This window comes from Aquila chrysaetos, chromosome 3 (assembly GCF_900496995.4).
Source record: "Aquila chrysaetos chrysaetos chromosome 3, bAquChr1.4, whole genome shotgun sequence".
Taxonomy (NCBI): domain Eukaryota; kingdom Metazoa; phylum Chordata; class Aves; order Accipitriformes; family Accipitridae; genus Aquila; species Aquila chrysaetos.
The window spans coordinates 27,385,289-27,412,159 of record NC_044006.1 but is presented as its reverse complement, the minus strand read 5'-3'; the positions used below and the strand labels follow the sequence as shown (position 1 = coordinate 27,412,159).

The 26,871-nt window shown below is 39.1% G+C and overlaps 1 protein-coding gene across 5 annotated transcripts in view; it reads right to left on the bottom strand.

Moving 5' to 3' along the window:
- Positions 1 to 26,871, bottom strand: part of TPK1 (thiamin pyrophosphokinase 1) — a 336,418-nt gene that overhangs the window by 159,480 nt on the left and 150,067 nt on the right. For 4 of the 5 annotated variants that reach the window (XR_003922631.1, XM_030008413.2, XM_030008415.2 and 1 more), the window contains one exon: positions 16,391 to 16,463. The exons of the other annotated variant lie outside the window; for it this stretch is intronic. Coding sequence is in view for 3 of the 4 variants with exons in the window: in XM_030008413.2 (XP_029864273.1) it covers positions 16,391 to 16,463 (73 nt within the window). In the remaining variant the exon portion in view is untranslated. The remainder of the gene's footprint in view (positions 1 to 16,390; positions 16,464 to 26,871) is intronic. 5 annotated transcript variants of the gene reach the window in all.

The following is a 26,871-nucleotide window of genomic DNA, read 5'->3' as shown; positions in this document are numbered from 1 at the left end:
AAAAGCAATAAAAGATTTTCATTAAAATCTAGGACAGGTAGGATTGTCCTGTCTCATCAAATTCAATCCAGTGCTGCCACAGGAAACAAGTCATGAAACACTTCTCATAAACTTTCTAGCATCCATTTTAAAATCACTTAGGCTGCTTCTCCAACTACAGTCTCCTGGAAGGCTCATTCCTCCAATGGATAACAGCACACTTCTGATTTGAAGCTTGATTTTATTTGAATGGATCTTAAATCAATATTATTTTTTATCTTCTCCCACCCTCGTGTTTAGCCCCTTTATATGTTTATTTTACTTTAATTTCATTAGGCTAAACAAGACAAACTCTTTTAGCCTTCTCTCATAAAACAGGCTCTTGAGCCCCCCCACTTTAGCAGGCATTTTTTGAACCTGCTTCAGGCTCAGGTTCATGTTTTTGGAGATGGCTTACTGGAGTTGTACATGGTGTTCAGGGCTGGCATCAAAACCTTCTACCCTGGTACTAAAAGAGATCCTACTGCTGGCTGTGAATCCTTCCTTCATCAGGGGATCATCTTTGCTCCTGCTGCTGCCATATTGCAAAGGGAGTACGCCCATCTGCAGTGTCATTAAGACTGTATCTTCTCCTGCACATGTGACTGTGAGCCTGAGCTGTGATATTTGGAAATTGAGTCTCCTGACCCTGCTTTTATGTCCAAACTAGGATCCTAACAGGAGGGTTAGCAGGCTTGTCATCCAGTGTGTAGCTGTCACCTTCTCATAACAACAGTGATTTTCACTTCCATGTGCTCCTTCCCATTACCCAGTGTGCTTTTCCCCAACTTCTACTGTCCTCTTTCCCAAAAACTTAAGACAGGTATCGTTTTGCCATGGAGTGTAGTAAGATGTTGATCTTCAGTAACTATGCTGTCCTCATGGCTCAGTTTGATCACTCCACCTTTCTGCATTTTCTAGGTAAATAAAGCACCCATTACTACACGTGGAGCTCACAGAAGAGAGCTCTAACTCACTTGCACCATTTGACCTTCAAAACAGTATTTTTTGCTGAACAGCCCTCTTTCCTCCCCCTGCCTTCCTCCTCTCGCATGCTTCACACTTACTCTTTATTTCCTTTCTGAGTTCGCATGGTTATATTTGAAGTCTTTCTTGTGTATCTTTCACCTTTTGTTTACAAACCAGTTCCAGGCAGAAGTTTTCTAAGACTTTCTGTTCTCGATTTCTGAAGGCTTTCCCCTTTTGAAATACAATTACATAAGATTTATAAAAAAACCCCAAAACTGAAGTAGAGCACAGACCTCATAGACTTTCTGTTCATCTCCACAGTTCACAAGTCAACTTCTGATCATTATACCCAAAGTTATTTTTGGCCCTCAAATCTACCAGAAAATGTTTTACTGTCTACCAGAACTACACTGAAAATACCATAACTTCTTATTTTTTCAGAGACTGTATGCTAAAAAATGAACTGCCATCCACCAGTCAGGTATACCTGGGGTTTACCATTTAAATAGCATTTTTTTCCCCTCATGTCCAAAAATGTGAGCCCAAATAAGCTGGTTTTGTTCGCACTTTCATCATAAACATACAAAGTTATTTCACATTAACCTTTAATTTTACTCCTACTATCCCTGATCAGTGCATGGCTTGTAGTATTTCTATTCCAGCCTTGCCTGCTACTTTGCCATATTTCCAGTAAAGCTGTAAAAATCTATTTGCATACCAATAACAATTGTTTTAGTTCTTCTGTCTTCCTGCCGAGGTTCTTGTACATCAGTCAACAAAGCATTTCAGTTACTCTTCGCTGACCTTATCCAATTTTCTAGCTGGGCTAAGTATGTTGTCCAACTACCGCTCCAATCCACATTAAATCGTACTTCCCTCTGTTCCACACTCTAACCCCCAGTTGTGTCTTTATCCTCTACTAAATAAAGCAATCTTATATGCTATGGAGACATAAATAAGCTTATCTAACCACATTTTGCATTTAAAAGTGAACTGATTTACTGGACACACATGGTTGAACTCAGTAGCTAGAGATAATACTGATCATTTCTCATCACCAAGCCCTTCCACACTTTATGAATAGTACTTCTCATCATCTCATACCTCATTTTTATTCATACGCTGAAAGAGAAAATAAACCATTCTGCTTTTTTCAAACCTAAGCATTGAACTGAAGTCAAATGACTACAGTAAAATAACAATAATAAAAAAAAATCTCTGACTCTACAGTAAACCCCTATCAAAAGCTTCTTTAGCTTACTCTAGCTCCAAATGCTCAGCTAGTAATGTGGCCAGTTCCCCTTAAACAGCAGTTCATATTTAAAAAAAATGTTCTTTATTTACTTTGAATTATTTTAAACTGAACTGAGGAATTTATTAACAAAGTGCCACATTTTCATTTTAATTAGGTCTACTTTTCAAGAGAAATGTATGAATTTAGTGAAATACAAATTCTGTGGTTTTATATTTCAAATCAGTTTTGTTTGTTTTAAATTTGTGATAGTAATACAAAAGGTAGCTGCTCAATACTTACTAACTGCTGAAAGGTATGTAAAGGACACTATATGTTTCTAAAGCAGATACTCACAGAAGTGCCCAACAAGCAGACTTCAAAAACTGAATTATCTGTCAACACAGTAACTGGAAGAGACCTCCTGTCTCATCACACTTGCTGCCTGCAGTCCTAGGTATCTACATCCTAAATGCCCGTCCACTGAATCATCAAAGACCAAATATGGGCTCCCTGCACTCAGACACATAATTTGAGGTTGAAATGACTGTGATTGCAAAGTCTCATCAGTATCACTTTCAAGGACAGGTGGCCATTTAGAAAGCATGTCCGTGTACTGTACAACTCATTATTACTCAAATACATTTAATTAATGCATTTTTGAAGATGCAGTTTCAAAGCCTGGTTTGCCCATCATGTTTTAATTCAGATTTTTGGGTCCAACTATAATGCTCTTCGTTCGTAATTCAGACAAAACTCAGCAAGAAAGTCTTAGGTGCAATCATTTTAAACTAGTGAATCATTGGAAGTAGGGAGGAAAAAAAAGATAGTAGAGTGGGATGGCTTGTGATGGGAAGAAATAAATGATCTATTGACAGATAACAGGCTAGGAAGGCATTGTCCCTTATATTACCTTCTGTGCAACTTCTTTGAAAGTGAATTTAACTAAAGGAGAGACAGTGTGAACACTAGTAAGATGATTTAGGGACAGTTCATCTTTACAAAATTTTCCAGTATTTATCAAACCATCTCAGATTTACCCTAACCCTTCAAAGCATCTTGAGTTTGCCACAAAAGGCACATCACATAAGTGATAAATACTGCTCCCTAAGGAACTTTAAACTTTTTTTACTGTTTCCTTCCCCCATCTAACCACTCATTGTACATTGGTGCCTCCCTCCTGCTCTACCACTCTCCTCCTGCTACAGGGAATTCTGAGCTATTCCACAGCATCTATAAGCTGTCAACCCACACCTACATTTTTCACACTATATAGAACCAAGTTCAAGAAGAACTTGTCAAAAAAACGTCAAATGTAATTATTCTCTTTCCCATATCACTTTATTTCTGTACCTAGACATCAACTTGCACTCCAGGTCTGTGAAGCATTTAGGCATCGCATTAACACAAAAAAACATTACACAGGGCTGTCCTGTGTTCTGTACAGGAGGGCACAATCACAGAAGAATCACTGACTTTCACTCTCAATGCCATGTAATCTCTGTTTCCTCTAATAAGATGGCCCTGTTCAAAATCCTGAAAGCCTCACCATTTGCCATAGTCTTAAATAAGCTGAAAAGTTTGCAAATTCATTGGTTACTTCCCTTTATTAACTCTAAGAGATGAACTGAGCTATTATCATGGCTTTTGGGCTTCTCTCTGCAGATGGTTGCTTTGGGGAGGACCCATCCTGAACATCCTGTTGCAATCAGCAGAAATGCCATCGACTGCGATGGGAACAGCACTTCACACCAGGACACCGGCTGGCCGTGCCTCCTGCAGACCTACTGCACGGCATTACGCTTGGGAAGCCTGGTGCCACAGACTACAATCAATGCTTTATCACAGACTCCAGTCAATTGGAACAAACCAGTTATTTTTGATGAAGAAGTGTTCAGAAAGACTTTCCAGTGAAGCAAGAAGCTTGTTTTACATTTAAGGCACAGATCTGACTCGTACTTAATTTAAGGCACTGAACTTCAGAAGGCTCACAGCTAGTAGGGTGCTCTTCTACAGAAAGGGAGCAAAGCAGAAAGAAACCGACTCTGGCCACATCCAGCTATTTGCATTGCTGAGAACACATTCATTCAGACCACATGAAAATCCATGAAATGGTAAAACTGGAGGGGAGGGCTGTCTCCCCTGGCTGGACTGTTTCTACCTCTTCCCAGACTGTGGGAACGGCTCTGTGGCAGCTGCTCGCTACCAGCAGCCCGGGGCTGCAAACCACAACCAAGGCAGTACACTGAGGGTGGCACAAGGACTGAAGCATGTAGAACAGTTTAAACTCGGTAATTAAAGGCAGGATACGTGCTTGAATCCATAACTGCCTGGGGTGAGGAGGAATTGGCTTGCCCAAACACTCAACAAATAACAAAAAAAAATTTGAAAACTTCTCCACTCTGCTCTTCAAGACGAAGCCAAACATATTTTAACAACTGCTGGAGCATATGTGAGTTGATTCCATTGTTGCTGACAAAAAAAAAAAAATCCCTCACGACACCCTGCCCTGCAGACCAAACTACACTTGCTCAGGGTCCAGTGGGTGCAGAGCTCTTTTGGAATAGTAATGGAGTTTTTAACATGGAAAAATACTTCAAGGAGTTTCAGACCCCCCTCCACCCTCCCTCCCGTTTTATCCCATCAGTAGGAGAATAAAATGGGAGTTGAACTGTGATATTGCCAGTTTCCTCCCAGCATATGTCCCACTTCCAGTCTGGGATGAGCTCAAGATATTGAGAACATAACCTTACTGAAGAAAAGATTTTTTTGAATCACTCTAGAGACCTTCCCCCCGATTGAGCTGTGTAAGCAACTGTTGATGACAGATCAGAAACACACCTCTGCAGGTACGTTAGGTATTAATGAGTACATTTATTTGCTCCAAAAGCCTGCGATAAATACAGGATACAGAGCATGTTCTGATGCCTGAACGTGCTCCACTACTGTCCCTCTTAAAATTTCCACTAGGAAATGTATCTTAAAGTCCCAAGACATACACCCATGTTTGATTTGAAGACAGAATGGATCCAGCCTCCCCGTGTGAGCACTATTATCCTGCTGAATTGTCTAGGCAAAGGCTGACGTTTAACCTCTCGGAAGTATTTTTAAGGCAGGATGCAAATAAGTCACCAGTGGATGCAGGGAAAGGGGATAGAACCACAGAGACCATTACAAGGCATTATTCCTTCCCTCTGTCCACAGCAAATTGCTTAGTACAAACCCAGTGCTAGAAGTAGGGGAGTCCCAGCCGGGACAGTCATAACCAGCACAACTATTAATCTGTTGCAAACCGTGAGATGCCTCTATAGGCAGGTCTCCAATTTTGACTTCTTCTTACAAACACCATTTCAATAGTGATTAAAATATGAAGTATCTAAACCACTAAAGTATAGCGGCTATATTTCACTATATGTTGAAACAGTAGATGGTGAACAAAACAAATGGAAGACTTTACCTGCATATTGAAATGTCAAAAGACTCTGGCTTTTAAATGCAAGAAAAAAATGCAACTGGGTCACAATAAGCGATTTCATCCCATGTTTAATCCCTACTCTTTTCTCTAAAGGTGTTCTCCCGCTGCTGAGCTTAAAAGGAGGAAGGTCTTTTCAGCTCTCAAAAGAAGACTCCTCTTGAAGGCTACATTTTTATCAATTAAATGAAAATCTGGTAATGTTAACTAGCAATTTATGGTAAATTGCCGGTTCCTTACTTGAAGGGTTATTATCAATGAAGTGCAAAGTAAATACTTACTAAATTATTTGTTTCAATTGGATTAACAGTTGCTTAGATACATTATATATTACACCAGCAGCTGCTGCAGAATTTGGACAAAATAGTCTTAACACCTGTGAATTTACTGTAAATACATTCCAACTTCCATTGCAGTTATTTATGTTTTAAACTCCTTGTATGTTTTTCTGTTCTTCACCTGATGAAACTCCCACCAAAGCTTGGTCAAGGATGGAATAAACATAGGTGCTCCTATTTTAACTTCAGACAAAAGCATTTGAAAACAGTAAAAAAGCCCCCAAAACAACAACTCTGAACTCATTCCTAATAAACTGAAAATCTTACTTTTAGATTAGAAAAAATACGGTTTCCATGCATGTGTGCTTATCACACTCACTTCTTCACAGCTGCAAAAAATGACAGCAGAACTAATTTGCTGATGTGTCAGGGAAATTTTTCCATTTCTATCCATTTCTCTTTCCTACCCTCTGCTGATGTTACCTTTATTTTTCTCTTAAAATGCTTACCTTTTTCTAAAAATCTCTGTCTTTTTCTCAGTTTCCATTCCTCATTTTTCTCTCCCCTGACATCTCATTTTTCTCTCTTAACTCATTTCATGACATAGGGGACTGTTTCCCTTTCTAATTATACCTCCAAATCTATTTGACTTAAGGAACTTTTATTATTTTTTAATCAAAGACCATCACAGTTTCTTCAAATGAAGGAATCCAACAGCACACCAGAACACAAACTAACTCACAGTCCTGAGACTCACTGGATTTCGGCCAAGCTTCCTGCACAGTCAGCTTATCAAACCTTCATCCAACCCCTCTTTGCTGGGCTCTACTGAGCGCTCCATGGAAAACAGCAGAATTGAAACAGAAAAACAGAGCTTCAAATGCTTACTGATGACAGTGAAAACAGCAGGAGCCCAAAAGAATATCAGAGTCAGGAAATACAGGATAGAAAAATAAAAGGAGAAGGCACCAAGAAAGGCAAGTATGAGATATACTCCAATTTGCAGAGCTTTCCCCACCTGGCTGTAGTTACAGCTACCAGAACTTGAGTTCTTTCATTCCCCTCTGCCCCCCAGTAATGGTATTTCTCTGTCACTAATGGTCTTTTTCAAAAATTACATATTAAGTTAAATTTCCTCCTGCTATATGTGAATGCAACTTTTATCATCATCTTGCACTATTTCTGAGTGCAGCTATAAAAACAAACCTTATATTTTGCATGTTTTTGACCAAATCAAAATTCAGTAAGGAAAAATAACCGTCTGTGCTCCAGAAGCTGCACTTGAATTTTCCCGTTGGACTCCACCTCTGTTTTGGTTCATATCAAAACTCCAAATAACCTTACACTTCTGTGATTAGGTTAATTAATACAGGCAAGTTCAAATTTGGCAGCTTTAGCTCATCCTTTCACTGACAAGCTACAAAAGCATTTAACTTTCCTACCTGAACACCACACATAATTTTCTCCTTCTTTTCTATTTGGAGGCTTGTAAAGCACTCATTAATCTGCATGAACTCAGACCAAATCTAACCTTCTTGCAACTGGATTGTCATCCTGATGTTTTGTAATTGTATTGCTGTAAGTGAAGTGTAAACACCATCAAGGCAACATTATGGTAAGTAAAGACGTGGTAGCCCTGGATCATGTATCCCAATTATTGTGTCTTTTTAAGTTCATAGTTGCGTCAAAGATGAAGCAGCAAAGTATATGGTGGCCTTGGTGAATGTGCCTCTGGAGTTTGGAGGTTAGGGAGAATGATCCTGAGTAGTCCACATGCTCCTTTTAAAGCAAGGGAACGCACTCACCAAAATGCCTGCTACAGGTCCCTGAAAGCATGTCAGAAGTATTCTTCTGCCTCTCCAGCCCACCAGCAAGCAGTCCTACTTTGAAATGAGCAACAGACTGCATCTTTTCACTCTGCGTCTGAAGTGAGAGCTGCCTGCTCTTTTGACAAGATGCACGATAGAATCATTTGCAGAGGCTGCCAAGCTGCTGCTTAAAATACTTAAAAATTGTAGCATCAGGATTTTGGGGATCTTTTTCTAGGTTAATGATCAGGTTTGTGTTCCTGTTGTTGGCCATAGTTGTGCTTTGGCTAGCTAATGGGCTCCCCCACAACCGAATGAAGCTTACGAATCCCACAGCACATTTGGGCTGAACTTTGCTGAGTTTGCAGCAACATTTGATGAGCTGCGAGGTTGTGGGTTCTGCAGCTTCATCGGAAACTGTTCTAATTAGCAGTCCATAGGCATGGGCACTGAGCCTTGTGCTCCAGGAACAGTTTTCTCTTAAATTCTGTAAAAAGAAAAGATGGATGTGTAAATCCCACTTACATCTAAAAAGACCTACCATCTGAGTCTTCAACCACTAGTACCATGTTGAAGCTGTCTCTCTTGTGTGAAGAGGTTTAATCACAAAATAACTCAGTTCAATTTCCTTCTCCAGATTAAACTGTCATTGTTTAAAACACCTTTTTTGTTCCTTGCACTGGAAATGAAGTTAATTCAATACATTTCTATTTTTTAAACTTTTCTGTTATTTTCTCCATCACAGGCTGACAGACCAGAGTAATGACTTCTTTCAGAGATTAACACCAGATTAAATTTTTTAAAACTCTTGGAAGTAACTCAAATGTCTATTGCAATATAGATTCTACCCTTTCCCCTCCTCAGGCCATAACCAATGAAAGGGAGAAATAAATCTCATACTGCAACGTAATATTAAACTGAAATTGGATGCAAGACTAAAATACCACCAGCATCATTTTTGTTATATGGTGCACTGTTTTCTTGCATATTCTACTGTCAGGCAGTTCAGCTTCAGCTAAGGCACTTGTGAGAAGAAAGAAAACAACTCGTAACCTGCAAACTGTCATTCCGAACCTAAGCAAAAGAAAGACAAACCACCTCTAATAAAAGTTTGATCTCTTAATTTCTATATACTGTCTCCCAAAGCTACATAACAAGCAGCAAAATACTGCAAAGGAAAATAGAGTAGCACTTTTTTAAAGGAATGAGAACTTGGTCAAATTGCATTCTCTATCCTACTAGATAAATTAGGGCCTGACTCAGGTCCCAATAAACGTACACAGTGACTCTCAATGACCTCGAACTTGCTGAATCTCAATGATATTATATTGATCTTACAACACAAGTAGGACTTAGCTGTTTCTTCAGGTTCAAAAAGAGTGATGTGCAACTCCAGGAGATAACGCAAAGAACACCCATTACTTAAAAAGATGCAGGGCTGTATAACTGAATACGGGGGTTTTGTTGGGTTGGTTTGGGGGGGTGGTGGAGTGGTTTTTTGTTTGTTTTTTCTTCACAAATCTCATCTGCATTTAGACAGATACATTGTTTTCTGGAAACTGCTACCTTGGTAAAAGCATAAAGAGCGATATTAAGAACTCGACAGAGATTTTTCTTGGTTTTGTTTTTCACCAGCACATAAGAACAGGACTGTGCAAGCCCAGAGTCCCGAAATCTTTCACTTTACAGAAGACTCTTTTCAACAGGACGTCCTAGCCATTATACATATATTAACTCAGCAGGACACAAAGCATCTATACAGGCTGTACATAATTTTAGGCCAGAAGTTTCATGGCATATGCAACATTCCATTTTTCAGCTGTGCACACACACACCCCTACGTACCTACAGGAATGCTAGGCACAAACATACTAATACAATCAGAACAGGAGTGAAAAGGTGGTTAAAGTATGTTCATGCACTCTTTATCACAATATAAAAATTCAGGAGAATCAAATGTGACTACCAAAAGTCAAGCTCAAAACCAAAATAACATCCAAAAGGCAGATTTTCTCCACTGTAAACACTTATAGTGGGGAACTTATTGCCAAGGTTTTTTGTGGATACTTGCAGTCTCATCTACATAGTTTGAAAAAAAGTATGTAGACTAATTCTGGGAAAAATTAAATCAACCTATGAAGTGATTAAACACAAAGATACCACCTCTGACTTAGGAAATCTTTAAGCCATATATTAGTGGGAGATGAAAAAGGGTATCAAAGAAGCATCACTGTGGATACATATGCTTTCAAAGGTATTCTGTACCGGCCCAGCTGAGACCAGACACTGGCTGAATGAACCTCTGGTCTGACCTAGTGTGACTGTCTGTCATGTTCACCTTCACAAAAGTGCCACCGAGCACAGTATCCTTTACAAATTTATGACATTTCTGGAACATTATGATATTACTTTTGTTTGGCATGAATAAGAAATCCACATCACCCAAATCACATACACAACTGACCTGGAAACACGATCTTGACAAGACCTCTGACATACTATTCAAGAATGGAATCATTTTATGAAAGCTCCTGTTGAATAATTACATGACTAAGACATACAGAAAGCTTCCAGTCCAAAATCCTGAATTGCATATACAATCATATACAGTTTGAACTATTAATAACAGGACCATCCCAGCCCTATAAATAATTTTAACTTGATGAAAAAATTACAACTTATAAATTGGTTATAACTCCAGGCAGCACTGGGCACCCTCAACACATCAGAAACTGAACTGAGGTAGGCAGAGCACTTTTTATAGCTGTCAGAGATGTCTTCAGCAGGACACATAAAACAAGGGATTGCTTGAAAGCTTAAGTGGTGATTGTCAAGTAGGAGTAGCCTGTTCAACAGCAAGACTAAATTGTTTCAGATCCACCCGCACAACTGTTACAGCTCCTTCTGACATCTTAAAACCTCTCACAAAGGAATTAGGCCCTTAAATGAATGGTGTTTTTCTTAGAAAACTGTTCAGTCTAACAAGAATGCTTAAATGAGTCAAACTTCTTAATATTTAAAGTGCCATCCTGTATTAAAAATTAGTTTTAGAAAAAATACTAACATTTAAGGCTAAAAGGTAAATTAAAAGTCATAGAAAAACTCAATGATTTTGTATGCATTTAAATTATAATAATATAACTGAGGAAAATCAATTAACATTGTGATTTTCGAAAATTAAAAATTTTGGCCTCAGAAAGCAAGCACGGAATATGACACTAAAACATGCAGTTCAGCAAGAAAGTGTAGAAGTTAGAGAGATGTACAAGCACTATTTCACTGCTACAAATACATTTTGTAAATCTAATTATAGGTGCATCTTCATAGAACAAAAAGACAATACCCACACCATAGCTATTAAGCATTTCTACAGCCCCTATAACCATTAAACCCTGGAAATGTAATAGGAAAAGGAAAGGGAAAGTGCTACAGCTGCAGAACTGCCTGCAAAAATAAGCAGCTCTATGGGGCTTAAAAAGAAAAGGGAATAGGAAAACAGTGGACTTGTAAATAAGTTCACAGCATTTAATTACAGATCTGAAGCAGAGCCTACCAAGTCTACAGAACTCTTTTAAAGCACATGAAATTTGCTTAGTAGAAAAGCCAAACTGGATTTTTAAAAATAGCATAATCTGGATTTCAAAGGGTAATGGATTCAACCTTCTGCTTCTAGGTGTAAGTACAGATTTGGTATAATTTTAGGTAATGTCTTTGGTCTCCAAACTTCAGAAACTGAGCCTTGTTTGAGGCATAACAATGCACATAGCTCCTTTAACTTCAAAGTAATGTTTAAAAGGTTTCAATAATAGAAACATTCAGCTAAAGCGAGAAACAGATGAAACCGCAATAACAGAAATAGCACAGGTCCCCCCTGCTTTGTGCAGTGTCATTTCCAATGCACATCAGACTATACAGAGAAAGATTGACAGTGCATCTATTATGGGGTCATATGAACATGCATATTTATCATGAAAGTACAAAACCTCTTCTCAATATCTGTTTTAACAATGACAGAAGATATACAGAATAAAGAATATTGAATTGTTATTCTTTATCCTTCATTTATAGTGCTATGTGATTTTAAAAGGGAAATTTAAACATGATATTCCGTTTCCAGTTGTGGTGCAGTTTTATCCTGTTTTAACGTTATTTAACTCTTTAAGAAATGGGGAAATCATCAGTAATTTTGTAAAATAAAGAATAAAAGACTACAAATACCTACTTGACAAGCCAATGGGGCAAAACCAAGAGTGCAGAAAATAAAAAGTAAAGCTAAATAACCTATGATGCATGCTTACTTATTCTCTCCCAAAAGCATAGCACACCTAACCCATCACTTACACATCCCACTCATAAGTCCATTACATGATTACTTTCCAACACAACTGCAAAAACCCAGCATTTTTGCCTTTAGATCTCTTCACTATGGCATGCCGCATGTAACAGCAATAAAATGGATTTATTTGCTTCACGTTTATGAACTTTATTTAAATAAGGTTCCCCGACACAATGACGTTAATCCTCCTTAAGGGAAAATGGAAACACTTGCCATGTTATCCTTGCTCAACTGAAAACACCAGAGAAATTGGCTCAAAGATACCCCTTCCAGTAAAACCCTTCAGCTTCAGCAATCTGTATGTCACATTTCCTGTAGTGGCATATATCTGCTCTTGCTATCATCATTTAAATGAGGTAGAAAACCTTCTGAGTCTACTAGCTACATCCTGGCATGAAGCTTCTGTGATGGAGGAGTCAGGTCTGACATTGTTTTGTGATGATGGTACAACCGCTTGTAGACAACACTTCACAGAGCCATAATTAGTTTCGCACACCGAGTTCAATATTCCCCATTCTTACTCAGCACTATGCTAGGCTGTCTTTGACACAAACACTTGCACATGAGTATGTTTTATAACTCAACAATTAATGTCCATAAGCTTTACTGTTGAAAAAGTAACTCCTCTTAACCAGTGGCATGCTATCTTCACATAGATGACAGAAGTCATGATGTATTAATTTCTGTCAATATAGGTAGCTTTTATAAAAAAAAAAGAAAAAAAGAGAAAAAAAGAAAAAAAAAGAGGTCACTGGTACTCTGTTGCAAATGTAATACTTAACAGAACTACAAAGCACGTTTATAAAAAACACAGAGAAACTTACCTTCCGCTTCACAAAGGAAAAAAAAAAATCACTCTAATTCCTGGTATAAATTAAATCATTGCAATTGAAATACCAAAGGAACCTCCAGCTCCTTCAGCACCGCTTGCCCTTCACCTGGCAGCTGCATCTACAGTAATGAAGTCAAACTTAAGTGATGATAGAAAAGTTGACACGACTTTTCCCTGTACATTATACGCAAAGGCAGATAGGAGTGCAGAGGGTGAATACCTCTCAGCACTTGCTGCTTGCTTCACTTTCCTTCATATTCACTCCATGCATGTGATAGCTCCTCCTTTCTGCTGGCCATAATGAATTACTTGGCGATACATGTACAAAGGAATACACCCCCCCCACACCCCGATTTCCTTGCAGGTCAAAGTAATGTTACAGCAAGGCAGCAGAGCTCCTGACTCATCCCAAGTAAGTGCCTTCAAACAGTGTCACCTTTCCTTTGTGTAATATGTGGGAATAAGTTGCATTACCTATATATGCTAGGAAAAAAGCAAGGGGCACCAAGAGATGAAAATCTGCACTACAGTATAAAATACTCTACATAGAAAGTGTGAATTTGGAAGAAGCTAAAGCTATAGCTACAGTGTAAGTTATTACTAACCCTGGCATGGCAGCAGCTCAAGATAGGTGCATGCGATGGGGAAAATTCAGGCAGGACAGTCCGCTGCCTTGTGGAACTGGAAAGGTGGCTTGGCAGTAAATAGGAGCAGAAACATTAGGAATACCGACAGAATATTCTTGTTATTTTGTGATGAAGACCTAACACCCTGAAAAAGTTTACCTAGAGACACATTTCAAAGGAAAAATAAATATTTAGTTGTCTGAAAGTAGCATGCTCAACTTCAGAGAAGTCCAGCTAATTAATGAAATTGTTGGTACTAACCTGGGCAAATGAAACTGGAGCAGTATCGCATGACAAATGTATGTGCTTTCAGGTAATTCTGTGTGATAAGAATGGTTCAGGCTTTCAATTCCAGCAAGGGTGAGTATTTGGAACCAAGACTGGGGAAGGGGAAGGCTGTAGGAGCATGCCAATGTCAAAGTAATTGACCATGAATACCAAAAGCTAGCACAGGAAAGGGCTTTTTCTTTGTACAGGGAAATACTGATTAGTCAGTTAGCAGGTGAGACTTCTGTGGATTCTCATCCACTTGCTCACAGAAAACTACCACATCACATCAGTCTAAGCTTCGCTACAACAATTCTTCTGTTTTCCCATTCATAATCCTCAACAATTGATAAAAGAGAATGCTTGAAACAACACAGTAATACTATCTAATGATAAAGTCTTACCCCGTCTCTGGGTGAAATCTGCATCCAGGTGAGGGAGTGCTTTGGTGAGGGAGGAAGGACAGCATGGGAAGCAACCCTAACTCACAACGTGATGCTGTACTTCCCTGAAGTCAATGGCACTACACCGGTCTACTCACCTGAAGTTCTCTCACACACTGTTTTAAGCAGCCTAATGTATTTTGGGTCATCAACACATATATTTCCAAAAGACAGCAACTTTGGAAATTGCCTGGACTACAGAGGGTGCTTTACTGGACAAGATACTTTACAAGAAAAGAAGCATACACCTCTCTCCAAATTCTGTGTTTTATTATATTTTTTTGCTCAGAACCTCCTTAGATACCCACCTGTATTTACCATTCTAATTGTCTGACTACAGAAGTTTAATTTAAAAATGCAAAAAATTATTTTTCCTACCATGTACACCCAAACTTAAAATTCTAAAGTCAAACTGCATTTTCCTCAGTCATGTATGAGGATACCAGGCAAGGATTCTGCTCTTCATTACACCTTTACAATCCTGATGAAATACTCCTTCCTTTACAGCCTATCAGCCCAGCACTTGCATGGCTGTATCAACTCTGTATGAAGCAGAATGGTTCACTACACGTTCATAGAGAAGATGTAAACTGCACATCAACAGTCAGTTACAATGGAGCTGTCAAAAGGGATGCTACGGCCAGAAAAGTAATCCCTCTGAAAAAGTGAAATACCAGTTTAGCTTAGCTTATCCCTTTCCATATCCTACTGTATTCTTCCCCCTCCTACCTCTTTCATCTCCCCTCTCTCTGCTGAACAATCCTTAACCCGCATTCTTTGGTAGGACTTACCTACCGACCAACATGCAGTTTGTATAAGCATTAATACCAATGTCCATGCCAAATAGAGCACTGCATTTTGCAATTTCCCCATTTACTCACAGATCACGAATTTCCAGTCTATAATGAACAGCATTAATCCAAAGCTTTTTATTTTATTTTATTTTCACTTCCCAAGCTGTAACCTAAAGATTCCCAAGCAATTTTCTTGAGCTGTTCTCCCAAGACAGACAGCCATCACACACTTCTTCCTTCTAACCAATGAGGCAGAACATGGCAAAAAAAAAAAAAAAAATCACACAGTGCTCAGAGAGGGACTAAAACCTAGTCCTACACACTCCTCCAGCCCTCCCGTCACAGTTTGAAACCTTTTGTTCTAACCATTTGATGCCGAGACCATCAGGGAAGATTTTAGTCAAATTTCATCCTCACATGTTGAATTAGCAGCAGACATATGACAGACCTCCAAGTCCACTAGCTCACAAGGACCAAACACTTATTGCTCTTGCAAGTGCAGATTGCTGCAAAGGTAAGCTGGCACACTGAGGTAAACTCTGAATTTGCAGAAACCTGCTGTCCAAGATGTGAGGGTAAAGCACTGTGCTCAGTCCAAAAGCCTATACAGGCAAGCAGGTGAAGTGTTAAATACCAAATAGTCAGCTAAAGGCAGAACTTTGAGGCCCGAGACCCAAGAAATGCAAGTTTACATTTATATTGATCACTGGAAACACGGTGGCTACACTGGGAATAAATTAATGTATGCAGGAATTTGTCCAAAAACCCATTAAAGAGGGCACTCCACTAGTGTAAGTAGAAGTAGTCAGGGCGTAATTCAATGCTTCAGTGGGTGATGAAAGAGACAGATGTCTCCATCTGCAGCTTCCTGCTACAAAGGTAAAGTCGTATCACACAAAAATCACACAGAGAAACTCTCTCTAGAAAGTCTGTGGGTGCCAGCCATGTGGGAATCACGGGACATTCATCTTATTGCTCTGTATCTCACTAAGCAAAAGAAGTCACAGATTTTTCAGGAAGTTTTATCCTAGTTTCTAGTTGCTATAATCTCCAGCAACGTACAATCTATTTCCTGAGCTGGTGCTATGAAACTGCACCCTACGCAGGACTCGGGCAGTACCGCACCTCCTGTGTTTACTTTAAGCATTAGTACAGTGCCACGCAGAGCTTAACATCTGAGCTTGTAAGGTGCTTCACAACTGAAGCCTCAAAGAAACCAATGGAGCCAGAATCACTTAATGACCAAGGGGCTCACTAATGGGTTGGATCCTACAATGCTCTAACACACACAAACTCATCAAAGAGATTTAATTTACCTTGACCTTGTAGTACTTCTTGACTTCAGGCTGAATGGAATCAAAATCACCACTGATGTAATCAGGCAAGAAGCTGAAAGGAAAGCAATGAGCAGTGAAATGAAAAATTAATCCATCTTACTACATTTAATATTTATTTTCTCAAGAGCGCTAAGGGGTACAAGCATTAATCTCTCAAGGGAATAGGAGTTAGTTAAAAGCATGTTAAGAGTTGATACGAGGTGATACAAAACAAGGTAACAGATGAACTGTGAAACTGGTAAATCTAGTGTCCCTTCTTTGCTAAGGGAGCTACTCATTGCTTAGATGCTTATACATCTCCCTGGGTCAGTAAGGCAAGACTTGTATCTGCATGGTTCTAGACAGACAATTCTCAAATATCTTTCAAATGTATCATTCAGTCAGCAGAGTATTTGAAAAAGCATATCTGAGTGCTGTACATCAAGCTTTGGCGGATATGATTTGTCAGAAGGAGACGATGATGATGATGCTTCTTGGACAGCTGGTATGCCACAAATGTTCCAAAGATTTGTGTTTGAGTTGTTACTGATGTCATCTCTTTCCTGCTCTTCTCCTTGTTTATTAAAATATTCCCCCCAAAATATGGAAGCCAAATGCTCAGTGATTTTTAAGTCATATCTTAGATGTACAAAATGTGTATGAATTTGATTTCAAATCCTAAGCATCGTTTGTACAGCAATACTGCTGCAAAGCACATAGAAATCATGTTGTGATATTTAACTCAACTTGCTTGTAATTTTTTAATTGCAGAATGCTTCAAAATATTTACTGTATAAATTCTTATCAAATTCATAATGAAGCTTCAAGAACAGTTTAATAATATTTTTGGACACCTCCCCACCCCCCACCCACCCGAAACACAGCTTTCTATCTTGCACAATTCCTGGAATTTTAAGCAGCAGCTAAGAAGACAGGTGAAGGTTGCCATTGTTTCAACAGATAAGGCTGAACTGAGTTTTGAAATTAAAGCTGTGCTGTCAGTGTTTTATAACAAATTAAATACATAGCTCCTCCAAGGTTATTATACTTTACGAGGGGTATGAGAGCTCATCAGCAAATTAGTTTACAGCTCAAGCTGAGTTACGAGGAATTGGGCAAAGCATATTGGGATGTATTTTTCTTCCACGTGACTTTAGAAGAATGCTGCAGGGTCTACAAACTCCCCACATCAGTAAAACTTATAAAAATCTCATGTTCTGGCTCTGTTCAAAGATTTCAAAAGAGACGCATGGTCACTGGCCACCATTTTCTTTGAAAACTGAAAGCTGCTTCACCAGAAGCTGGTAAGTACAATTGTCGTGACTTAGTTCACGTGCAACTATGGCATTTCAAATTCACTGCTCTCTGCTGTTACTGAGGCTGTTATAAAAGGATATATTCTAAAAATAACCTCTCCAAAAGTGATGCTTCCACACTTGCGGTGGGCGGAAGGGCAATCCTTTCTGCATCAGGTTTTATCGAGGACACAGAACCCAACTAGAAGAAATTTAAATGCTTCAGTGCTCTGTTTCATATGCCCAAGTCAGTATAGTTCAAACCCAGCAAAAACGAAACAGAAAATTAGACTTCCTCCTTCATTGTGAGACTGACCTTTTCAACTTACAAAAGATACCACGTTTTCAAAATTTAAATTTTAAATTGCTGCCTTTTTACCTTTCCACAAGTTTCCCAATGAAATATTTACTGAATACAAGCAGTCTAAAAAACTACAGGTATTCTCTTTCAATTTGTTATTTTCCTTTCATTTCTTCCTGACTGAAACAAAGCCATTAAAAGTAAACTCACCCTAGGCGTTCCAGTGGTGGCCCCAAATGGAAGCAACCCAGCAGGCTGGACAGGAAGAACAACAGCCAGTTGTGACAGAAAGCCAACTTGGTATGACACACACATCCACTCTGATGAAAAAGCTTACGTCTTAAGGTTGTTTACCTTACTGAAGTGCGGTACATAAATCCAAAAGTGTCTTTGTCATTTTTTTCTCTACAGCAACTACAGACTGCTATGCTTTTAAATAATCAACCATTTCTCCTGACTGCTTCAAGAGGCATAACTGGGAGCAGGATTGGCAAAAAAGTATCTTCTCAGAATCAAACGCTCCTGTACAGCTTCTGCTCTCATCCAAAGTAAAACCACTTCCATAACAAAAGCTAGCTGAAGTTCTGCCTGAATGTTTACAAGCAAAAGAAACAAGAATCTCGGTTGCACCTCCCAAGTGCTCTGCCAGGGCTCCTGGCTACACTGCCTGAACATGTCTCCTCTGCCAGGAAGCACTACCTCCATTTTTAAAACACCCTCTCTAAATAGTTCACTTGTAGCCACCACAAAGCCAGAAGTGACTAACAGAGAATAAGGAATTGTGGCTGGGAACTTCAAATTTTTAAAAAGTCTAAGCCTCACATTAATGTACACGAAGAGAAGAATTCTTTCATCTTCTCTTCTCCTTCCCTTTTAGAAGCACCAGAAATGACCAGAGTCATTGTGTGAAAAGTTGTCCTAGACTGACTAACCTCAGAGAAGATTAGCACTAGCTGATATAAAGGGAAATAGTTGAGGGAGACAAATATGGAAAAAACCCTCATACTAAAGTAACTTAAGATTATTTTGTAATAATTGGTTTTCACTTGTTTGCTCTGGTGTAGTTTTGTATTTACTCCAGAGTACAGACTAGTCCAGGAGAACACGCTCTGGAGAATCATGTATCAAGCTTACTACTATGTGAGTGGAAGAAATTACGTCAGAAAAAAGTAACAAGAAAGGCCCTTCCAGAAAATTTGAAACAGCTGCCGTTATTTGAAGTATGGATTAAGAACAGGTATTACATTATTCTAACCCACGCCTTCCTACCTTCTGACCTCAAATTCATGAATAATTCTTACTCTGTAGCATAACTGCATTGAAGATGACATATTTCAGTGACATATATGGCACATATCCTTTAGTGAAGGAGGTTATCTTTTTGCCCATGATGGCAAAAGATGTCTTTAATTCCTTTTCAAAGTGCAATTAAAAATTTTAATTTCTAAACAGTCCAGATGATGCAGTCTACTGCATTTCAGAACCATGTTTTACCAGTCTCATTAGCTATTAATTATCACTATGCATACAAGGTCATGACCAGCTCAGCTGGCTTGATTCTCTGCTGCTTTACACTGACATTTATCAGGAGTGAGCCAACTCCATAATCCTAATGGGACCAAAAATATAAAATTCATTTGAGATCAGTCTTTTCTAGAGCTGTCAAGCAGCATAACACCAGGCACTGAGCAACAAAAAGTCCTCAGAGGCTTTGGGCCAGCCAGAGTTTTTCTTTTCTCATTCTCTTTCCTTTTTTTGGGGGTTAAGGGTTTTTTGTTTGTTTGTTTGGCTTTAGGTTGTTGCTTTTTGTTGTTGTTGTTTTGTTTTTTTGTTCTCATGAGGGTATTTTAGAGTCATACCCAAAATGAGTATGGAGTCAGGAGGGGCCAGAATTGCTTTCAGATAAGGACCCGAAGGCACCTCCATAGCAGACTGCTTATGTTTTGTGTATATAACTTTTAAAAAAAACCCCACAGAGTATCGATATGAAACCTTTAAAGCTTTAGCTAGCTTAACAAGGAAAAACATCACTATTTCTCAGATGTTTTGAGATGGATCCCAGCTAGGGGATTTATCCAAATTGGATAAAGGCTGAATGTTGACTCAACAGTTTTATGAACTCCCAGGATGCTGGGCTGGAGAGCAGGAAAAAAAAAGAGATTCTAGCAAGTTTGCCATAGTTTCAAGATACACTAATGAAATTTTAGTCACCAGTACCATAAAACAGTAACTGACTCTTACCACAGACACAGATTACAAAATAAATAAAAGCTATTTAAACTCTGAGGTTCTCATGCTAAGTAAGCACAACTGTGCCTCTTGCCTTCAAGAAACCCATCTAATGGACACAGCTTAATACAAGAAGCAGGGTTTTTTTAAGTATTCAACACTAATGAACAGCATGTTAAATTTAAAACATCGGAATACTTGGTTCTTTATTCACTCACTTTATGAATTCAGTGTGGACTGGTAAATATGCCTTTTTATACAGTTATGAAAAAGAAAAAAAAAAAAACAACTACCAACACATCACACTTTAGCACTTTATAATAAAAAACTGTGCTGCCTCCTTAAATAAATTCTCTGGCATAACTGTTCAGTTCTATCATTAATTCAAAGTTAGTTTCCTAGTACTATTGACTTTTCTTGTGATGTAGCTCCTTTAGCACACAATTGCCTCCAATTAACCTTTTTTAAACAAATGTTAACATCAGAGACACGAACATTTAAAGGCAGTATCCGCGGTACCCTTTGCTTCCTTCAGTTACGGCACAGAAAACAATACCACGCAGACAAGCCGGACCTGTCACAGCTGTATCATTCGAGGGAGCAGAGTCGGTTCCCTATGCTTTTTTTTTCACTACCAAAAATAAATTTCTAAACCCTTGCCTTTTACCCCAGACTAGAAGACACACACAGGCTACTTCCCAGTAGAAAAAAATACAGTGAAGATAAAATGCTGCAGACTTACTATGAGGTAAAGTCAGCTTTGACTTTCATAAGCATCTAGTAGTTGGGAATACAGAAGATAAAGCACTCCAGCATTACTTCATAACTATTAAAACCACAGTTTAACAAAAAATCCCAACAAACAAAAATTATTGCCCCCAAATCTATGTTTGCTAACTATTAAGATGCACTTTCAGCTTGCCCTCCTGACTCGGTCTTGACTAGAAGGATGAGTGAGGGCTGTTCTCATCAGAAAGGTGTTAAGTCTGTTTAAATCTGTCAAAAGTACACTGTTAACTGCTGTGAAGATCAAAGTGTCTTTTTAACTCCCAGAGACTGGTACAGCACAAGTATATGCCATATATATTTTGTCTCAAAGCAGCATACTTAGATGCCCCATCTAGCTGTTCAGAGGTGAGTTCCTGGGGAAAGGAAAAATGTCAGATTGCAAGATCTATTCAGAGTTAATGTCTGTTCAATCTATAAATACCTTCCCAGTACTACCTGCAAGATTACCACAAGTAAGGGTCAGGACTGAACCTCAGGAGCCAAACACTCAATACCAATACAATTAATGAACTGCAAATGGACCATAAAAAAGCATTTTTTTTTGGTTAATCTTGAACAGATCACACTAAGGATTCCATAACTTATTACTATCATCAGGCCTTTAAAAAACAGCTAAAACACAGTCCTTACTTCCTCCACCCTCTACTTCCCAATCAAGACTCTCTTGAAGTCAGCTAGCTTACTTTTTCAGACTCCATGGTTCACATCACTGTTATTTCAATCCACAAAGCCTCCCTTATCACTATATAATATTTGTATCAGGGTGGAACTGACAATGATGTTGTGCTAGTTGCTGTATGAATTCAGAAACAACAAAAATACCCCAATTGCCCATGCCATCTTCAAGACCTTAATAAACCCTAATGTTCATTATGCAATTGCTTACACAGAACATAATTCCCAAACAACATTTTGTACATTATAATAAATCCAGATGAGATTTAACAAGATTTAAAAAAAAAAAGGGGGAGGGGGAGAAACAACAACAGTACTGCAGACCCCAATTTAACGAAGAAAGTGAGCATATGCATACATCAGGCCATACACAGATAACAGGTTCATGTGACCCTGCCAGAATTCTTTGCACAGACTGTTACCAAATCTGTGGATTAGTCAGGTAGCTCTGTGATTAAAAGTACTTGGTAATATTTGGCAACCTTGAAGAACAGCCTCTTTTCTCCTTACTTTTTAAAAAGCTTAGTGTTAAGGAGCATAAAAGTGTTATTTTATTTGCAAACGCTATGATTTAAAGAAAAAGATAAAAGTGTGTGAAGATATGAGGGCAATAATGCATTCATTTATGCTTGCCTGGTATGCAGTGTCACCTTGCAAATAATAAAAAAATATCTGAAATAAATTGGAGAACATATTACCCTCAGCTCAAACTGCTATGCAAAGCACACATCAGGGGGACATCTTCTGCAGAGGACAGCCAACTCACTCCCATTATCATTAGCAGAAATCAAGCAGCTAACGCCCTGCCTCGAAACCTTATCCCTCAGTGACAAAGAAAAGTGTTAATGATAGCCACGACTGTTGCATTTTTCTTTTTAATTGTCAATATTTGAAACTGTTCTCCAGTTACAATCAATGCAGTACAAAATAAAGCCATGCTCCAAGATTTAAGAACTGCTCACTTGTTCTCCACGGTGCTGAACACCCTCCTGTATTCAGGTAAGTACAAGTACTTCAGGAAAAGCCCAGTGTGCACAGAACAAGCAACTCCCAGAGACTGCTGCGAAGTACCTGTGGCTTCTTTTTTATTACTTACAGACTAATGTGTTGCTTAAAATAAAGGATACATGAATGCAATGTTGTCGCCATCACCTTAGAGCCAATTAAAGCTGAAACTATTCAGGACCCCTCAGAAGAAACTCAGCATCTCACAGGCTCAAGCACCATGTCTTGCTGTTGGATCCTTGGCAAAAGGAACAAAAAAAAAGGGGGTCGAGCTCTGAGTTTTCATCCTTGCACAGGGCAGCATGGCTCAGGACAGCATATTAATTCAGTGGCACAATAAGCACCAGTGCCTCAGCAGGAGTCACTTACGAGCACGATTTTGAAAGCTGGGGAAGCATAAGTACTCATCCAGAAGTGCCAGACTCCAGTCTTCTAGGACACAAGGCCAGAGGAAAGGGGACAGAAGATGAGCAATGTAACAAGGACTCCCTCCAACAGGTGAGCGTATATGACTAACTGAGAAGACAGAGGCTGACAAGACACCCAAAACTGTTTTCCCTCTTTTCATGTCAAAGCAACAGATGGCAGAATTTGCCCTATAAATTGAGGAAAACTAGCCATTACAGAAAGGTAAACTGTTCATTATTAACATTTCAGACTGCATGTGAGGAATCAAAGGGATGGGATCTAAAACCTGGCATACATAAATCGAAGCAGTCACAAACTATACAAACTGAGATTTAGATACTAGTCTCAAAAAGGCAGCACTAAAAAACAGAGCAGGCTCAGGGCTCCTTCATGGAGTGCCACCAAAGTTGGATTTTGCTGCTCCAAGGGAGAACAAACTTTTCCAAGACAAGATAAAACAATTTCTCTGCTTTCCCAGAAGAGCTAGAACCACACATATTTTTTCTTCCTAATTAGATAGTTACTAACAACCCCTACAGTGTGGCTTGAAAACTCATTATACAATTTTAAAAGTCAGTTTTGATTACTAGTATTTTAAGTCTACGTGTCCTTTCTGTGAACTTTCACACCAGTAAGAATACTTAAAAGTCAAGCACAATCAAACAGTAAGCAGCTACATGTAAAAGACGTTCACTGGGATTTCCTTGCTTCCATAATTTACTTATTCTCACCTGAGTACCTTAAATACCTCCCCTGAATTTAGCATCTGTTTATGTACTTCCAAAAACAGGGAAGATGACCTATGTAGGAGAGGTTGAGTTTGAAGAAGCCCTTTGCTTCTTCAGGGCTTGAAACTGCAGTAAGTAGCTTGCAGCGGAAATCCTTTAGAGCCCTTTCTACACAATGACTCACAAGTGCAAGAGATTTATCCCCTTACTGAGCAACCTGTTCCAAGCAGGCAAGGAGAAATCTGCAGGTTTTCAAAAGTCTTAATTATGCTTCCCCTCTTTGGACTGCATTTTCTTTTCTGATTTCCACATACACATCATTTTATAGATTAATTTTCTGTTTCATGGCCAGAAAAGAGACATCTTGACACTTACCTGTAAGGAAGAAGACCAGCCATAAAAGGTGAACTGCCACACAAAAATTTATTAAAAAACACCTACTCAGAAGACATGAAGTCTTAAGGAGGAAACCAGAATATCTGATGACAACACAACTACTGAAAGGCAAAGTTGACTCCCATGTGGTTAATGAAAATGTCCTTCTGTCCTGGACTCTAATTGCCTGTAGAGCAGCAAGTGAGCAAACTTCTGGCCCTTTTTTTTCTTTTTTTGGTGAAGATGTGCTTGAGTACCTGAAATATATTAATAAAATTTCTGCAGGTTTTGAGCCCTTACACTGATAAGGTATATAACATCTTGCAGAGAAACAATGCACTGAGGATCCTGAAAACACTTGGGCTACACAGAGGAACAAAACATATCACTTAATCTTTTCAGGGAATGTGGGAATGTGAGCCCACACGGCAAAAAATCAAGAAAAGACATGTAGCAGCAGACAGCCATTTGAAGTCTGTTGTCTCTGTATGGCTGAAATTTGGTAAGTCACTGAGAGGCAGAAGTTTTATTAAAACTTTTGCTGCTGACCTCTGCTGCAGCTTCTCCGGAGCTGACAGAGAACCAGGATATTCCACCAGAGCATTAGCATTTCAAAAGGTACTTGCACCTCTTGCCCAACACAGCACAGAAGCATTAATTAGAGAGATAGCAGAAGATAAATGCGCATACAAAATGAGAGTTGGGCTCTATGTGATGCTTAGTAACCTTTACCAAAAAGCACCCTCACTTGCATCAGATTAATTCAAGGGAGTATTCTCCCATTTCTACACAATGTAGCTGTACAATGTACGACTCAATTTCATTTTCTGGAACTTGTGATTTAGACAACAACATACTGCAATGTTTAATAGAAATTCTTTCAAGGTTAGTATTAATCACAAAGGTGAAAGGTTGGCCTCAGGAGGTCTTAAGAAACTGGTGGAAAAGTGTTTAATATAGTGGTGGCCCTGTCTTCAGTGGGCTGGAGCATCACTGCTGGGTAAGGCTTCTGCAGCTCACTTTAATCCTTGTCTTACCATCCTCACCTCCTCACAGTGTCACTACCTCTACAGACTCAAAGTACTAGTATGGATATTTTAGTTAGCAAAGTCAACAAGTTTACAGTTGTGAACAGACATAAGCAGTTCTCTCTTTCTCAGTAAGTTCAGAAATTTTTCAAAAAATCATTTTGGTGAGCATAGCCACAATCGAACTGCCTCTGATAAAGGTCTAATTAAAGAATAAAAACCTCTTTTATAGTTATCTGACATATGGATGAAGTTAAGAAACAAAATAAAGCTGAAACTCTCCTGTATAAAAAAAACCCACCTCCTGATCACAATCTGATGTACTCAGTTGAAATAGTTTTTCTAGCAAGGGTTTTTTTCCCCCCATGTTTTTTAAGGAACAAAGACTGAGAGACTGACAAAATGTGTTCAGCTAACGAAAAATCAGCTATCTCTTGCTGTTTTCTTCTGTAAAATGTTTAAACTGCCAAAATAAACAGGTAAGTTTATACCTATGCTCTGCACCTTAATAGATGCAAAAGAATGTCTGGTTAACAGTGACTTGCCTGACCTAGATTTTTATTTCCTTCTGCTGTTCACTAGTGAACAAACCTCCATGTAAGGAAACCTAATAACACGTAAGGAAACCTGTGGCAGTGCCACCCTGACCACTATATGGGCTGTCTGCTTTCCCAAATATTGCCTATCCTGAGTGCAAGGAAACATGCTAATTTTGCTGTTGTCTTCCTTTAGCTTTATCCTCCTCCTGGCAGCCAGCACAGCTTCCAACGCCTCCCAAAGAAAAGGGCTTTTTTGAGTTTAGCCATCACCACCACAGGGAAGCTCCCTGCACCTCCCTGGATGGCCTATCTGAAAAGGGGAGAGAGCAATTACACAGTCGTGGTATCCAGTGTAAGGGTGTGAAATGCTCCTTAGGAGGAAAAACCACAAATTCTGCACTGGCCAAAGTATCATGCCAAATCCCGAAGTCCTTGTTGCTCAGAGCTTCCTTCGCCCCCTGAAAGTACCAGCTGTCGCAGAGATACTCAGAAGGTACAATCTTTTCCCATCTTCAGCTACTGTCTAATGCTGGAGTAACTCACCAGCAGCTAATTGAGCCAAGACAACTTACAGAAGCTGAAGATCTAGTTTATATTAATTATTTCATAATTTAGCCCACAGCTGTTAAATATTAAAACCATGAAGCAGGCCGTCTCTTGTCAGACATTCTCTCATACCTGTGTAGTGGCTACCGAGGCCATGCTGTACACATTTGACCTACTGATATTTCACCTGCAGCTTATTAAACTTATTTTACCAAAGAAATACTGATCCTAAGCACAACATACAACAGCTATCATAACAATCATAGGAGTCTGCCCTGGGTTTTATCTCTGGTACAGACTTAGCAGTCCTAACTCTTTGAGAAAGAACTAACAGCAAATACATCAAGGCAGCAAATATCTGCAAGATGTCTGCAATAATGCTTCCTTCAAACCACGTTAGAAGACATCTACCACTGAGAAGTCTTAACTACAGAAATCACTAACAAGCACCAAGAACGTGCATCCACATGTTAAAATCCTCAGTAGGTCCCAATCCTTCAACCCGCACACGTACAGCCTCACTCAGCACACGTAACCAGCAGCTCTCCTCTCTGGGAGAGGGA